We start from the raw sequence: 12746 nt of genomic DNA, 5'->3' as shown, positions 1-12746 counted from the left end.
GACCTTTAGCAACCCCAAACTCAACCTGTCCCACCACAGCTGAAGGTGGGTGTCACTGACAGGTCCAGCACTGATTGCCTGTGAATTGAGAGGCTTGTTGGGCCATTTCCATGGGTACTTAAGCATCAACCACATTGCTGTGGATTTAGAATCATACGCAGGCCAGACAAGGAAGATTTCCTTCATAGAAACATGGAAAAACTACAGCACAAACAGGCCCTTCGGCCCACAAATTGCACCAAACATGTCCCTACCGACTAGGCTTACCTATAACCCTCTATCTTACTAAGTTCCATGTACTTATCCAAAAGTCTCTTAAAAGACCCTATCCAATCAGCTTCCACCACCACCGAAGGCAGCCGATTCCACTCACTCACCACCCTCTAAGTGAAAAACTTACCCCTGACATCTCCTCTGTACCTACTCCCCAGCACCTTAAACCTGTGTCCTCTTGTGGCAGCCATTTCAGCCCTGGGAAAAAGCCTCTGAGAATCCACCCGATCAACACCTTTCATCATGTTATACACCTCTATCAGGTCACCTCTCAACCTTCGTCTCTCCAGGGAGAAAAGACCGAGCTCTCTCAACCTATCTTCATAAGGCATGCCTCCCAATCCAGACAACATCCTTGTAAATCTCCTCTGCACCCTCTCAATAGCTTCCACATCCTTCCTGTAGTGAGGCGACCAGAACTGTGCACAGTACTCCAAGTGGGGTCTGACAAGGGTCTTATAAAGTTGCAGCATTACCTCCCGACTCCTAAACTCAATCCCTCGATTAATGAAGGCCAGTACACCATACGCCTTCTTGACCACATCCTCCACCTGCGAAGCTGCTTTGAGCGTCCTATGAATCCGGACCCCAAGGTCCTTCAGATCTTCCACACTGCTGAGATTCTTACGCTTAATATTATATTCCTTCATACCATTTGACCTGCCAAAATGGACGACTACACATTTCTCTGCGTTGAAGTCCATCTGCCACTTCTCCGCGCAGTCTTGCATCCTATCTATGTCTTGTTGCAACTTCTGACATCTCTCCAGACCATCCACAACACCTCCAACCTTCGTATCGTCGGCAAACTTACTAACCCATCCCTCCGCTTCCTCATCCAGGTCATTTATGAAAATGACAAACAGCAAGGGTCCTAGAACAGATCCCTGGGGCACTCCACTGGAGACCGACCTCCATGCAGAAAAAGACCCATCCACAACCACTCTCTGCCTTCTGCAGGCAAGCCAGTTCTGGATCCACAAAGCTACATCCCCTTGGATCCCATGCCCCCTCACTTTCTCAATAAGCCTTACATGGGGCAAAAGAACCTTCCTAAAAGAACATTGGTGATTTGCTTCTTTTCCTGACAATTAGAACATAGAACATAGAACATTACAGCGCGGAACAGGCCCTTCAGCCCAAAACGTTGCGACGACCAGTCTTATTTTTAAAAAAAACATTGACCCACTAATCTAAACCAATCCCTTTTCGTCCATAAACCTATCCACCAATCTCTTAAACGCCCCCAAACTAGGCGCATTTACAACTGCAGCAGGCAGGGCATTCCAGTCCCTCACCACCCTCTGGGTAAAGAACCTACCCCTGACATCCGTCCTATAACTACCCCCCCTTAATTTAAAGCCATGCCCCCTCGTGCTAGATTTCTCCATCCGAGGAAACAGGCTATCACCATCCACCCTATCTAAACCTCTAATCATCTTATATGTTTCTATAAGATCCCCTCTTAGCCGCCTTCTTTCCAGTGAAAACAACCCCAAATCCCTCAGTCTCTCCTCATAGGACCTCCCCTGCATACCAGGCAATATCCTGGTAAACCTCCTCTGCACCCTCTCCAAAGCCTCCACATCCTTCCTGTAATGTGGGGACCAGAACTGCACACAATACTCCAAGTGCGGCCGCACCAGAGTTGTGTACAGTTGCAACATGACGCTGCGACTCCTAAATTCAATCCCCCTACCAATAAACGCCAAGACACCGTACGCCTTCTTAACAACCTTATCTACTTGATTCCCAACTTTCAGGGATCTATGTACACATACACCTAGATCCCTCTGCTCCTCCACTCTATTCAAAGTCCTCCCGTTAGCCCTATACTCAACACAAGATCAGAGCCAGTGGCTCTGCAATCACCTCTCTTGCCTCCCATAGAATCCTAGGGTAAATCCCGTCTGGACCAGGGGACTTATCTATTTTCAACCCATCTAGAATATCCAACACATCCTCTGTATCAACTACAATACTTTCTATTTTACACCCCTTCACCCCAGTGACCTCCTCAGCTACATTCATATCGTCCTGCGTGAACACCGAAGAGAAATAATGGTTCAATGCCTCTCCAATCTCTTCCGGTTCCACACACAACTTCCCCTACTGTCTGTAACTGGCCCTAATCTTGCCCTAACCAACCTTCTGTTCTTGACATACCTATAGAACGCCTTAGGATTCTCCTTAATCCTATCAGCCAAAGTCATCTCATGCCCTCTTCTAGCCCTTCTTAACTCCCTCTTCAACTCCCTCCTAGCCAATCTAAAGCTTTCTACTGCACTACCCGAGCCCTCAAGCCTCATCCGAACATAAGCCTCCTTCTTCTTCCTAACCAACAAATCAACTTTTTTTGTGCACCACGGTTCCCTAGCCCTACCAATTCCTCCTTGCCTGACAGGGACATACCTATCACAGACCCGCAGTAGCTGCTCCTTGAAAAAACTCCACATTTCAGACGTTCCTAGTCCCTGTAATCTCCTAGTCCAACCAATGCTTCCTAATTCTCTCCTAATGGCCTCATAATTACCCTTCCCCCAGCTAAAACTACTGACCCGAGGTTCATGCCTATCCCTTTCCATCACTAAGGTGAACGTAACCGAATTGTGGTCACTATCACCAAAAAGCACACCAACTTCCAAGTCTAGCACCTGGTCTGGCTCATTTCCCAGCACCAAGTCCAATATAGCCTCACCTCTAGTTGGCCTATCCACATATTGGTGATAGTTTCACCATTACTGAGGCCAGAATTGCTGATTATTTTTTTTCCATTCTGTCATGTCCTCAGGAGTATTGGCTTTGGCCTCTGGAATATCCTACGGCATTACCACGACACCACCACCCCAGGGGCAGGCAGCCTCACTCAGATAACAGCAGCCAGGACACAGCCAGATGAGGCTGGGCTGGGCTCCCAGTTTGTCACAACGTTGATGCATCAGAAGGGAAGGTATCTGAGCGAGACACATTCAGAGCTGGAGCCAGGGAGGTGAGCCCTGTCCCCGAAGAGGATAGATAACAAAGCGGCAATCTGCCTATATAGAATAGAACATAGAACATTACAGCGCAGAACAGGCCCTTCGGCCCACGATGTTGCGCCGACCAGTTACAAAAACAATGACCCACTAGCCTATACCAATCCCTTTTCGTCCATAAACCTATCCAGAGATCTCTTAAACGCCCCCAAACTAGACGCATTTACAACTGCAGCAGGCAGGGCATTCCAATCCCTCACCACCCGCTGGGTAAAGAACCTACCCCTGACATCCGTCCTGTAGCTACCCCCCCTTAATTTAAAGCCATGCCCCCTCGTGCTAGCTTTCTCCATCATCTTCACCATCATCTGGCTGATCATTCGGTTTGTCCTTTATGATATTTGGGTTTATTTTAATGGAAAGTAGCATTACTGCTGGAACAGAAAAGTTAAAAAGGAAATCTCCAAAACTCAGCATTGATTGATGAGTCAGGAAAGACTGGTGTAGGGGACTGGGTGGGCGCGCGTCGGGGGCGGGGATGTACGCCGGCAGGGTGGGGGGGGACGCACGCAGGGGACGGTGGGGGGGGTGGGGGGAGCGCTGGAGATGGGGGTGGGTGGACATGCGTCGGGAATGGGATTAGATCGGTGTAGGGTTCCGGGTGGGATCGGTGTGGGGTTCCGGGTGGGATCGGTGTAGGGTTCCGGGTGGGATCGGTGTAGGGTTCCGGGTGGGATCGGTGTGGGGTTCCGGGTGGGATCGGTGTAGGGTTCCGGGTGGGATCGGTGTGGGGTTCCGGGTGGGATCGGTGTGGGGTTCCGGGTGGGATCGGTGTGGGGTTCCGGGTGGGATCGGTGTGGGGTTCCGGGTGGGATCGGTGTAGGGTTCCGGGTGGGATCGGTGTGGGGTTCCGGGTGGGATCGGTGTGGGGTTCCGGGTGGGATCGGTGTGGGGTTCCGGGTGGGATCGGTGTGGGGTTCCGGGTGGGATCGGTGTGGGGTTCCGGGTGGGATCGGTGTGGGGTTCCGGGTGGGATCGGTGTAGGGTTCCGGGTGGGATCGGTGTAGGGTTCCGGGTGGGATCGGTGTGGGGTTCCGGGTGGGATCGGTGTGGGGTTCCGGGTGGGATCGGTGTGGGGTTCCGGGTGGGATCGGTGTGGGGTTCCGGGTGGGATCGGTGTAGGGTTCCGGGTGGGATCGGTGTGGGGTTCCGGGTGGGATCGGTGTAGGGTTCCGGGTGGGATCGGTGTAGGGTTCCGGGTGGGATCGGTGTGGGGTTCCGGGTGGGATCGGTGTGGGGTTCCGGGTGGGATCGGTGTGGGGTTCCGGGTGGGATCGGTGTGGGGTTCCGGGTGGGATCGGTGTAGGGTTCCGGGTGGGATCGGTGTAGGGTTCCGGGTGGGATCGGTGTAGGGTTCCGGGTGGGATCGGTGTGGGGTTCCGGGTGGGATCGGTGTAGGGTTCCGGGTGGGATCGGTGTAGGGTTCCGGGTGGGATCGGTGTAGGGTTCCGGGTGGGATCGGTGTGGGGTTCCGGGTGGGATCGGTGTGGGGTTCCGGGTGGGATCGGTGTGGGGTTCCGGGTGGGATCGGTGTGGGGTTCCGGGTGGGATCGGTGTAGGGTTCCGGGTGGGATCGGTGTAGGGTTCCGGGTGGGATCGGTGTGGGGTTCCGGGTGGGATCGGTGTGGGGTTCCGGGTGGGATCGGTGTGGGGTTCCGGGTGGGATCGGTGTGGGGTTCCGGGTGGGATCGGTGTGGGGTTCCGGGTGGGATCGGTGTGGGGTTCCGGGTGGGATCGGTGTAGGGTTCCGGGTGGGATCGGTGTGGGGTTCCGGGTGGGATCGGTGTAGGGTTCCGGGTGGGATCGGTGTAGGGTTCCGGGTGGGATCGGTGTGGGGTTCCGGGTCGGATCGGTGTGGGGTTCCGGGTGGGATCGGTGTGGGGTTCCGGGTGGGATCGGTGTGGGGTTCCGGGTGGGATCGGTGTGGGGTTCCGGGTGGGATCGGTGTGGGGTTCCGGGTGGGATCGGTGTGGGGTTCCGGGTGGGATCGGTGTGGGGTTCCGTGTCGGATCGGTGTGGGGTTCCGGGTGGGATCGGTGTAGGGTTCCGGGTGGGATCGGTGTGGGGTTCCGGGTGGGATCGGTGTAGGGTTCCGGGTGGGATCGGTGTAGGGTTCCGGGTGGGATCGGTGTAGGGTTCCGGGTGGGATCGGTGTAGGGTTCCGGGTGGGATCGGTGTAGGGTTCCGGGTGGGATCGGTGTAGGATTCTTCACAGAATGTTACAGGATTCAGGATGGTCAGATGTCCTGGTTCAGAATCTGTCACCTTTTCCTTGCTGTGACTGTGAAGTCCAGAGTTTTATAAACAACCAATCTTAAGTCCTAAATGTTTGAAATATGATTATATTCTCTCAGTGAGAGAAGTGAGTCCTGATGAATAGAAAACTTACAAACCAGCACATCCCCCCTAAAGGGTGGGGTCCAGTTTGACACGACTGGAAACTGGAATCTTATCTCTGTGTTTTTGGAACTGAATGGTTGAGGTGAGTGAGACATGGTTTGTTAATAAATTTACTCCCCTCATCCATCGCATGTGCAAATATCTCTGACTTTCACTTATCATTTCCCTCATACCTCCGCTTACAAACAACAACCAACAAACTTCAGATTGAAGAACAGCAATTGACAGCGATGTGCTGAGACAGGAGGTGATATTAGACACAGAGAGAGCTGCAATGTATCTGACTAGGTATAAAATACTTAACCATTAGAAATAGGATGGCATCTTCCTGAGTGAGATCCTCACTGACTGATTGAATGGTGTCTGATATTGAAGTGGATTCGAAAGTCAGTTGCATGATGATTTCTTCCAGCACCGTGAAACGCTGCCATGCGTCATTGTGAAGTTCCTGCATAATGTTCTCCTCCTCCAGTCTCAGGTACTCGTGAAGACTCACAAAGACCCTCCCAATGCGCTGCTCCATCAATGATACTTCATCCTAGAGGAAGTGAACACAGTCATACCTGAGGAGGTGGCAGGTGCCGAGGGAGTCTGAGCAAAGGAGAGAGGGAGGGTTTGAGTGTGAAAACTGGATCAAGGAGAAAAGAGAGACTGGAGTTTGGGTGGTTGAATTCCCCAGGGTGGGTTACCATCCACCCAGTGTCTGAGTCTTCATTCGACCATCTTAATGTGGTCAAAATATAAATTGATGCAAAGTAGGATTGCCAATTCTGATTGGATATATTCCTGGTGATGTCATCACCAGCTCATGCCTCAACTTGCCAACACTCTCCTTTCATTGGTGACAAATACTCGTGACCTTTCACCTTTGAACAGGCAAACTGGAGAGGAATAGACTCTGTGATTCACAACTGTCAACTAAACAGCCAGTTTTATCCCATGTTTAATACTTTTATAACTAATAAAACTGTTTATTGAACGCTTGTTTAAAGGCACCATTTAGAATTCTTTCTGATTTTTCTCCAACAGTCTCCTGAATTTTAATCGGTTGCCGTGTGATTGCCAGGTTCTGCACCCTCTCCTCAGCCAGGGGCCAATATTTACCTTTTAACTGACAGTACTTGACTAGATAATTTTATGGTGATTGTATTGCAGTTTGTGGTTCCTTGCTGTGTGCAAACTGACTGCTGTATTTTGCCATGTTTCAGCAGTCAGTACACTTCAAAATTATTTAATTGGGTCTGAAGCACTTTGGCATGACCAGAAATCATGAAAGGTGCTATATAAATGCATGATTCTTTTGTTCTTAAGGAGTAGCCATCAAACTCTCGCTCTTGCAACTGAACTCAGACCAGGGAGCCTGGGCCAGTGGAAGAGAGACAGCAGCCAGACTGAGATCTCAGCCAGAGTGAGGGGGTCGGGAACTTGGAGCCGAGTGGGAATTTGGTGCTGAGGGAAAGAGGTGCTCATCCTCAGGAGGAACAGAGAGGTGGACCTGAGGGAATGAGGTGTTGATCCTCGGGAGGAGCAGAGAGGTGGACCTGAGGGAATGAGGTGTTGATCCTCGGGACGAGTGGAGAGGTGGACCTGAGGGAATGAGGTGTTGATCCTCGGGACGAGTGGAGAGGTGGACCTGAGGGAATGAGGTGTTGATCCTCGGGAGGAGCAGAGAGGTGGACCTGAGGGAATGAGGTGTTGATCCTCGGGACGAGTGGAGAGGTGGACCTGAGGGAATGAGGTGTTGATCCTCGGGACGAGTGGAGAGGTGGACCTGAGGGAATGAGGTGTTGATCCTCGGGACGAGTGGAGAGGTGGACCTGTGAAGGAGACTCGAGGGTAAGTGAGAGGTAGAAAGAAATCGAACCGTGATGTCACCGTCAGCAGGTAAGTGATTGGCTGGTGACGGGTAAGTAGTTTTCTGTCTTTTTTCTCTTGGCATCGTAGTTGTAGTAGTTGTTGTTGTTGTTGTGCACTACAATAGTGTTTCCATATAATTTCTGTGGTTTATAGTTGGTAAATGTTATATTTGGTAGTAACGAGGAACAAGAAAGAAGCGCCTGAGAGATAATCTGAAACAAAACATCTTTCAAAAGTTTAATTTAAAGGGGTAATACATGACAGGAGAGCTCCAAGCTGTGGTTTGCTCGTCTTGCTCCATGTGGGAGGCTGGGGACAGTTCCAGTCCCCCAGGGTCAGCAGGTGTGCAGGAAGTGTCTCCAACTACAGCTCCTGGAAGCTCGAGTTTCAGAGCTGGAACGATGGCTGGAGACACTTTGGAGCATCTGCGAATCAGAGAGTACTGTGGATAGCACATATAGAGAGGTGGTCACGCCACAGGCTCAGGTTCCACAGGCAGGAAGGGAATGGATAAACACCAGACAGAACAAGAGAGATAGGCAGGTAGTGCAGGAATCTTCTGAGGCCATTCTCCTGCAAGGCAGGTGTACAGCTTTGGATACTGTTGAGGGGAACAACCACTCTGGGGAAAGTATCATTGCATCATGGTTGGTTCTGCTGCAGAGGGGAGGGGTAAAAAATGTGCCAATGCAATAGATATAGAGGATTCACTTGTAAGTGGAATAGACAGGTGTTTCTGTGGCCACAAATGAAACTCCAGGATTTTGCCTCCCTGAAGCTAGGGTCAAGGATGTCTTGGAATAGGTACAGGACATTATGAAGGACAAGGATGAATGGCCAGTGGTTGTGGTACAAATGACATAGGTTAAAAAAAGGGATGAGGTCCTAAAATCACAATGTGGGGAGTTAGAAAGACACTTAAGAAATTGGGTTTCAAAGGTAGTGATCTCAGAATTACTACTGGGTGCCACGTGCTAGTCAGAGTAGAAATAACTAGATACATTGGAGCAATACGCTTCTGAAGAGACGGTGTTCAGCGAGGAATTCAGATTCCTGGGTCATTGGGACCGATTCTAGGGAAGGTGAGACTTGTACAAATTGGATGGGTTACACCTGGGCAGGACTGGGACTGATGTCCCGGGGGGACTGTTTGCTACAGCGATTGGGGAGAGTTTAAATTAATTTGCCAGAGGATGGGAATCTACGTACAGAGTCAGAGAAGGAGGGAACAAGAACAAAAACAAAAGGTAGAAAAGGGAATAAAAGTAATAGGCAGAGAAATCAAGGACAAAATTCAAACAAGGCTACAGAGCCTTAGGAGAAAGACATACAATGTTAAAAAGATAAGCTTAAAGGCTCTACGCGTTAATGCGCAGAGCTTTTACAATGAAGTGGGTGAATTAATCGCGTAGACAAATGCAAATAAGTTCAATATAGCTGGGATTATGGAGGTATGGCAGCAGGATGATCAGGGATCGGAACTGAATGTCCCAGGGTATTTGGTATTTAGGAAGGGCAGGCATAAAGGTGGTGTGGTATTGTTGGTTAAAGAGGAAATGGATACAATAGTGAGAAAGGATGTTAGCTCTGACAATGTGGAGTCTGTATGGGTAGATTTGAGAAATACCAAGAGGCAAAAAATATTAGTGGGTGTCATATATAGACCCCAAACTGCAGTGATAATGTTGGGAATGACATTAAACACAAAATTAGAGATGCATGTGACAAGGCAATACCAGTGATCATAGGTGGTTTTCTCCTGATGTGGAGATGTGGGTGTTGGACTGGGGTAAACACAATAAGAAGTCTCACAACAGTAGGTTAAAGCCCAACAGGTTTACTTGGTAGCACAGGACACTAGCTTTCAGAGCGCTGCCTCTTCATCAGGCGAGTGGGATTTCAGTTCTCAAACAGGGCAGATAGTGTGACATGAACCCAACAGATGAATGAACACCGGTTGACAATCACCAGGTTCTCTTCCTGTTGGGGAACACTTCAGCGGTCACGGGCATTCAGCCTCTGATCTTCGGGTAAGCATTCTCCAAGGCGGCCTTCACAACACACGACAACTCAGTCTCTGAGCAGTTCCGCACACAAGACGGCCTCAACTGGGATCTTGGGTTCATGTCTCACTATCTGTAACCCCCACAACTTGCCTGGGCTTGCAAAATCTCACCAACTGTCCTGGCTGGAGACAATACACATCTCTTTAACCTGTGCTTAATACTCTGTCCACTCACATTGTCTGTACCTTTAAGACTTGATTACCTGTAAAGTCTCACATTCCAACCATTATTTTGTAAATTGAGTTTGTGTCTTTATGTGTCCTGTTTGTGAATAGAACTCTCACTCACCTGAAGAAGGGCCAGCACTCCGAAAGCTAGTGGCTTTTGCTACCGAATAAACCTGTTGGACTTTAACTTGGTGTTGGGAGACTTCTTATTGGATTTTCTACTGCACATAGTTTGAGCAAATCAAATTAGCCACAATGCTGTAGAGGAGGAATTCCTGGAGCGTATACAGAATAATTTTCTTGACCAATATGTGGAGCAACCAACTAGAGAGCAGGCTATTTTAGACTGGGTACTGTGTAAATGAGAAGGGAATCATTGCCAATCTAGCTGTACAAGACCCCTTGGGGATGAGTGATCATAACATTTTTCATCAAGATGGGGAGTGAACTAGTTGATTCGGAGACTAAGTTGCTGAATATTAATAAAGGAAACTATGGAGATATGAGTTGGCCTTGATAGATTGGGGAGAGTTACTTAAAGGGATGACAGTGGACAGGCAATGGCAAACATTCAAGGAACACGTTGGGGAACTGCAGCAACTGTTTATTAAGAGATATTGTGAGCCTAGTCAAAGAGAAAACTTTTTCTGTTTGTCAAAGCTGGAAGGCTGGGAACACACAAAGCAAGTGTGGAATACAAGGAAATTAGAAAGAAACTTAAGCAAGGAATAAGGAGGGCTAAAAGGGGTTATGAGAAAGCATTGGCAGGCAGGATTAAGGAAAATTCCATGGCATTTTATACATATATAGAGAGCAAGTATGTAGCCAGGGAGAGGATTGGCCTACTCAAGGACAAAGGGAGACTATGTGTGGAGCCAGAGGAAATGAGTGAGGTATTAAATGAATACTTTGTTCAGTATTCACCAAACAGAAGGATTTGGTGGATGATGAGTCTGGGAAAGGATGTGTAGATAGTTTCATAGAAATCACAAAAACCCTACAGTACAGAAAGAGGCCATTAGGCCCATCGAGTCTGCACCGAACACAATCCCACCCAGGCCCTACCCCCATATCCCTACATATTGTACCCACTAATCCCTCTAACCTACACATCCCAGGGCACTAAGGGGCAATTTCTTAGCATGTCCAATCAACCTAACCCGCACATCTTTGGACTGTGGGAGGAAACCGGAGAGCCCAGAGGAAACCCATCAGACACGAGGAGAATGTGCAAACTCCACACAGACAGTGACCCGAGCCGGGAATCGAACCCAGGTCCCTGGAGCGATGAAACAGCAATGCTAACCACTGTGCTACCGTGCCGCCCACGTTTCAGTCACGTTGAGATCAAAAAGGAGGAGGTATTGGGGTTCTTGAGAAACATCAAGGTAGACAAGTCTCCAGGGCCTGATGGGATATACCCCAGAATACTGAGAGGGGCAAAGGAGGAAATTGCTGAGACCTTGAGAAAAATCTTTGTATTCTCACTGGCTACAGGGGAGGTCATGATGTGGATGTGCCGGTGTTGGACTGGGGTAAACACAGTAAAAAGTCTGACAACACCAGGTTTTTGTCCAACCGATTTATTTGATAGTAAACTCACAAGCTTTAGAGGGGACTCCCTCTTCGTCGGGTGAATGGAGAGTTCTGGCCCCAGACAGAGCATATAAAGCACTGTCTGTGCTTTGGATCAGAGGTGAGCTGGCAAGGTGGATATAAAACTGGCTCGGTCAAAGAAGACAGAGGGTAGCAGTGGAAGGGTGTGTTTCTGAATGGAGGGCTGTGACAAGTGGTGTTCCTCAGGGATCAGTGCTGGGACCTTTGCTACTTGTAATGTATATAAATGATTTGGAGGGAAATGTAACTGGATTGATTAGTAAGTTTGTGGACGACACAAAGGGTTGTGGATTTGTGGATAGCGATGAGGACCATCAGGGGATACAGTAGGATACAGATCAGTTGGAGACTTGGGCGGAGAGATGGCAGATGGAATTTAAGCTGGACAAATGTGAGGTAATGATTTTGGAGATAGGAAATATATAGTAAGTGGCAGGACCCTTAAGAGTATTGATGGAGAAAGGGATCTGGGTGTACAAGTATACAGGGCATTGAAAGTGGCAATGCAGGTGGAGAAAGTAGTCAAGAAGGCATACGGCATGCTTGCCTTCTTCGGCTGGGGTATTGAGTTTAAAAATTGGCAAGTCATGTTGCAGCTTTATAGAACATTAGGCCAAACTTGGAATATACTGTTCAATTCTGTTTGCCTCACTACCAGAAGGATGTGGAGGCTTTGGAGAGGGTACAGAAAAGATTTACCAGGTATGATTTTGCCAGGTAAAAGATTTGCCTGGTATGGAGGGCATTAGCTATGAGGGGAGGTTGGAGAAACTTGGTTTGTTCTCATTTGAATGACGGAGGTTGAGGGGAGACCTGATAGAAGTCTACAAGATTGTGAGAGGCATGGACAGAGTGGATAGTCAGAAGCTTACTCCCAGGGTGGAAGAGTCAATTATTAGGGGGTATAGGATTAAGGTACAAGTGGCAAGTTTTAAAGGAGATGTACAAGGCAGATTTTTTACACAGAGGGTGCCTGGAACTCGTAGCTGGGGGAGGTAGTGGACGCGGATACAATAGTGACTTTTAAGGAGCGTCTTGAAAAATACATGAATAGAGGGATATGGTCCCTGGAAGGGTAGGGGGTTTTAGTCCAGTCGGGCAACATGGTCGGTGCAGGCTTGGAGGGCCGAAGGGCCTGTTCCTGTGCTGTAATTTTCTTTGTTCTTTATTCTGGTCTGGCGTAAAAGCACAGTGGGTAAGAGGCCCAATCCATGACTTAAAAAGGAAATTAGAGAGATATCGGATCCAAGGAAGGAGTATACAAATTGGCCAAGAAAAATAATAGGTCTGAGGATTGGAAAGAGTTAGAATTGAGGAAAGAAGGACCAAGG

General features: G+C 49.1%; 1 protein-coding gene across 1 annotated transcript in view; it reads right to left on the bottom strand.

The window, feature by feature from the left end:
* The window catches only part of LOC145359149 (zinc-binding protein A33-like), a 38694-nt gene that overhangs the window by 10537 nt on the left and 15411 nt on the right, over positions 1-12746 (bottom strand). Inside the window, exon 3 of the mRNA XM_080213565.1 lies at positions 6013-6246. Coding sequence (XP_080069691.1) covers positions 6013-6246 — 234 coding nt within the window. The remainder of the gene's footprint in view (positions 1-6012; positions 6247-12746) is intronic.

The sequence above is a fragment of the Carcharhinus amblyrhynchos genome, chromosome 27 (assembly GCF_965287045.1).
Source record: "Carcharhinus amblyrhynchos chromosome 27, sCarAmb.v2.hapA, whole genome shotgun sequence".
Taxonomy (NCBI): domain Eukaryota; kingdom Metazoa; phylum Chordata; class Chondrichthyes; order Carcharhiniformes; family Carcharhinidae; genus Carcharhinus; species Carcharhinus amblyrhynchos.
This window is presented reverse-complemented; position numbering and strand designations above follow the sequence as displayed.